The 4,531-nt window shown below is 45.0% G+C and overlaps 1 protein-coding gene across 1 annotated transcript; it reads right to left on the bottom strand.

Moving 5' to 3' along the window:
- Window positions 1-815: 815 nt before the first annotated feature.
- On the bottom strand, window positions 816-2,707 carry LOC102408963 (C-C motif chemokine 2). Its single transcript, XM_006058306.3, has 3 exons — window positions 2,550-2,707; window positions 1,688-1,805; window positions 816-1,337 (listed from the first exon to the last, which is right to left on the bottom strand). Exons 1-3 carry the CDS (start codon window positions 2,623-2,625, stop codon window positions 1,232-1,234), a joined length of 300 nt encoding a protein of 99 aa, XP_006058368.1. The 5' UTR covers window positions 2,626-2,707; the 3' UTR covers window positions 816-1,231.
- Window positions 2,708-4,531: the final 1,824 nt, after the last annotated feature.

Genomic DNA, 4,531 nt, shown 5'->3' with positions numbered 1-4,531 from the left:
GCTTGTGGGATTTTAGTTTCCCCATCAGGGATTGAACCCAGGCCCTCAGCAATGAGAGCATGGGCTCTTAACCACTGAACCACTAGGGAATTCCCTCTCTTTTTTTTCATGATCCGGAAATTTCTCTAGATAAGTCTTATTCAATCATCAAAGATAGGTTCAAATCATGTCTTCCTTTTTTTAAAGATTTTTTGATGTGGACCATTTTTGAAGTCTTTATTGAATTTGTTACAACATTGCTTCTGTTTTTTAATTTTTTTTTTTTTTTTTTGGCCTTGAGTTGTGTGGGGTATTAGCTCCCCAACTAAGGATTGAACTTGCAGCCCCTGCCATTGGAAGGCAAAGTCTGAGTCATATCTTCTTAATTGATCTTATCAGCGGTCATTTCCCAATGTCTACAGTGTGTGTATCACTCCAAGTTGAGGATTAATTGGAGGGGGAGAAATTAAGGGAAAGTACCGAGTTAGGGGGAAGTTGCAATAGATTGTGAGAGAGAGTGAGGGCAGGGGTCAAGGGCTGTGAACACAACGATGGTGGTGAGCTGGCTGCTGCTAAACAGATGACAAGGGTCCCGGGATCTGGGCAAATGGTGTTGGGAACTGGCGTGGTAATGATGAAATGCCTGATTGTGTCCTGCCTTAAAAATTCTTATGTAGGAACTCAGATGAGCCCACCTGGTGGAAAAGACCACAGCCAGTTCACATTCTTATTCTTCCCGAACATGAGCCTCACACTTTGAAACCCTGCTCCTCCCCCATCAACCAATATTATACTCAGTTTTTTAAGTTTCCTTCAAGAAAATGCCAACAGTCAGGTTTTGTACAAAAATATATATATATGTATTTTTTCAATAGTTACATAATATATATTTCCACAATAACAGTTTTAACAATGACTTAGACTATAAAACCAAAAGTTCTTGCATTAATCATTCTTGCGAGGACACGTCCACCATCCCAGGGATAGAACTGAGATTCACAGAGGAAAGCAATTTGCCCAAATCTCCATGAAAACAAACGAACAACCAAAAAAACAAAAAACACTAGTAGTCATGGAAGATAAACTTAAAGCATCAATAACTTAAATAAGATTAACATTACTTAAGGCATCATGTTTCACATCAATAAAGTTCATACTCTTTAAAATTATAATAAGGTAATATCAGAGGGCAGTTAGGGAAAGCCAGAAGAACACAAATTGTCTTTAGATTCTTGGGTTGTGGAGTGAGTGCTCAAGGCTTCGGAGTTTGGTTTTTCTTGTTGAGATAGTTTATGGAGTCCTGGACCCATTTCTGCTTGGGGTCTGCACATAACTCCTTGCCCAGGACGGTCTTGAAACTGCGGAGGAGAGAGAGGGGATAAGGTTAGATGGAGTGCCATTGAAATCTCAGCCTACAAATGTGGCCCATTTGCCCCGATGCTGCCATGGGAACACAAGGAGGAAAGCAGGTGGAAGGAGGGAGCCCATGGCAAGCTGATCATATAGATGTCCCAGTTGAAACCATCCTGACTTCAGGCTAAAGAGACTAGGATGGTCTGAATGAGCACCCAGAGGGAGCGTGACGCTGGGGGGCACTTTTGGATACTGGGTAAGATCATGTAACTCTCTGACGTTACGTTTGTGTGAGTCTTGCCCCTTGCACCCTGAGGAAGAACTGGACCATGGAGGGCTGGTGTGCTCAACTTACATCACAGCCTCTTTGGGACACTTGCTGCTGGTGACTCTTCTGTAGTTCATCAGCCTCTGCATGGAGATCTTCTTACTGTTGAATGTATAGCAGCAGGCGACTTGGGAGTTAATTGCATCTGGAAATAGAACCACAAAGAAAAGGCATTTTAGAATGGACTAGGTTCTTTCCGATCTCAATCAGAGCGGAAAAGAGAAGTAAGGAGAAGGCAAAAGGGATTTAGGTGTGCAGGGAGAACCCCTTAAATCCTAATATTTCAGCTTGTGCTTCAGAGCTACAATGTCAAACGGACTCAGTTTCCTAAGCCCTAAAATGGGCACATAGCACTGAAAATGAACTGAGGGAAGGGAGCTTTGTTAAAACTAGATAATTTGGGGAAATTCTGTTAGTAGGAGCAAATAACCCAAGTTATCAAAGTTAGCTAAGGGTCCCCTTTAGGTAAGAAGAAATGGATGCTTGGTTGTGAGTTTCCCTGATACCCACTGCCTCTGCAGAACTGAGTCTCTGGAGCCCAGAGTTCAGATCTTCTCCTCTGGCCTCCATCGTATCTGGATATACCCTGCCAGAGACCCCCTCTCCTTATATCCCAGTCCCCAAGTGCTGCTGAAAGGAGCCAGGGCAGTAACTGGGCTCAGGTCTCCAGAGCCGGAATCCTGGAAGGAGCTGGATTTGAGGTCTACAGCTGGAATTCTCATCCAGGCACCGTCCAAGAGAAGCTGTGTGATCGAGCTCACTCCTGTGCCTCTTGGACTTTCCTGATCTCGTAGTGAAAGTGAGCGTGCAGGTAGTCTTCTGCTCTGCTGGCTCAGCATGACCCAGAGAGGGGGCAATGAGCTTCAGAGGGAAGGAGAAGGGGGCTCACCTGGCTGAGCGAGCACCTCGGTGCTGAAGGCAGCTACTGTGAGTAGCAGGCACAGGAGGGCAGCGGAGACCTTCATGTTGCAGCGAGAGGATTCAAGTTTCCGCGTGGGAGCTGTTGGTCTCTGGTTTGGCCTCTCTGCTCCTCCAGTGGCTCTGCCTGCCTTTTATCGAAAACCGAGAGGGTGGAGCCCATGAGAAAGTGAGGCTGGCCCCGGGCGGCATCCTCCTCAATGAATGACGAAGTGGAATCTGAAACGTGCTGAGCAAGTGAAGCAGCCAGGACATTTCCAGGAAGTAGGAGAGGGAAGTGGTGGGTCAGGACTGGGCAATTTTCCATTTGCAGCGGAGATCAAAAGAAAGGGGGAGGGGCAGGGTGCAGTTATATCCAGAGAGACCACAGACGTAAACCAAATGGTTTATTCTTAAGATTCCCCTTTTTCTGAAGTAAAAACTCTGCAGAAAAGAAAGGAAACCAGGGAAACACAAGCCAAAAGGATGCTGAAAGAAGGGATTCTCCCCCAAACTCCCCTCCCTGCCAGGCTGCCACATAACACTGAGCAGAGTTCCCTGTGCTATTTAGAAGGTCCTTGTTGGTTATCCAGTTAATAAATATAGCAGTGGATCGCTATATGCATAATAAGAAATGTGTTCTATTGAGCAAATGACTGGTCCCCCCTCAAACAACAGCCCAGGGACCTTCAAGCCAAGGAGGAGTCCTGAAGTCTTGGCAGGCACCCCCAACAGCATATTAAATCCTTTTGCTCTTTAAAATGTAGGATAGTGGTACCAGTGAAGCTTAGTAGAACTATAGGGTTTTTTTTAAAACTATAAAGCTGACTTCTATTAATAGAATCATCAGATTTAAGCTGTGGAAGAAGCCATCTATATCATCCAGATGTAATACTCATGCAGTACCTAACTCTGAACTGGGAATATTCAGTACCCCAACCCCATCCAGTAGGTATTGTTCATTTCCATTTTACAGTCAGAAAGCCAAGGTACAGAGGAGTTAAGGAACCTGTTCAAGTTCCCCCAAACAAAACCCAGGGTCTGTGCTGTCACGACTAGGACATACTTCGAGAGGAAGGGGCACATTCTCCAGCTGGCTGCCTGGTTATATATCTGGATGCCTCTGGCCTCAGTCTCTGCCAAACCAGCAGACATCTGAAAGGGAGTTGAGGACATTCCTTGCGGTTAAGTTATTACAGGAATCTGGAGCCTGTGGTTAGCACGGCAGGCAGACAAGACAAGACAAGAGGCGTGTCCTCAGCTATGGCAACTGTTATCCCAGTTTCTTCAGGATTCCCAAGGAGAAGGCGTGAGTCAAAGAACGGTCTTCCTGGAATTAGAACGGCTGCCTTCATGCTGCAACTCTGCCTTAGACTTCCTCAGAAATCCCAGAATCCATCATAACACCTAAAAGACCTTAGTGTTCATTTCATTGAACTCTTTTCTTTCACAAATATGACAGTATTCCTTGAGGCATGCCAGTGGCTGAGCCAAGCCTCAGATTCAGGCCTCGACTCCCCTGATTCTACTGCCTCATGATTCTGAGCTTGCTTGGCTTTGCCCAGTGGGCATGAAAGTTCCTGCTGATCCTTCTGTCTCAGAGTCTTTGAGACAATGTCTTTGAAACATATGGAACTTTTGGGAAGACCTGTCTGCCAATCACTGCATTTGTTTTTGTTTGTTTTTTAAACTTTTTATTTTATATTGGAATATAGCTGATTAACAATGTTGTGATAGTTTCAGATGGACAGCAAGAAGACTCAGTCATACAGATACATGTATCCATTCTCCCCCAAACTCCCCTCCCATCCAGGTTGCCCCATAACGATGAGCAGAATTCCCTGTGCTGTTCAGAAGGTCTTTGTTGGTTATCCATTTAATAAATATAGCAGTGGATCACTGTATTCATAATAAGAAATGGGTTCTATTGAACAAATGACTGTGTCTGGTCCCTAGTTAATGGTCAGTAATGGC

This window comes from Bubalus bubalis, chromosome 3 (genome assembly GCF_019923935.1).
Source record: "Bubalus bubalis isolate 160015118507 breed Murrah chromosome 3, NDDB_SH_1, whole genome shotgun sequence".
In the NCBI taxonomy this organism is placed as follows: domain Eukaryota; kingdom Metazoa; phylum Chordata; class Mammalia; order Artiodactyla; family Bovidae; genus Bubalus; species Bubalus bubalis.
The sequence above is the reverse complement of the archived record's forward strand: the minus strand, read 5'-3'. Positions and strand labels throughout refer to the sequence as shown.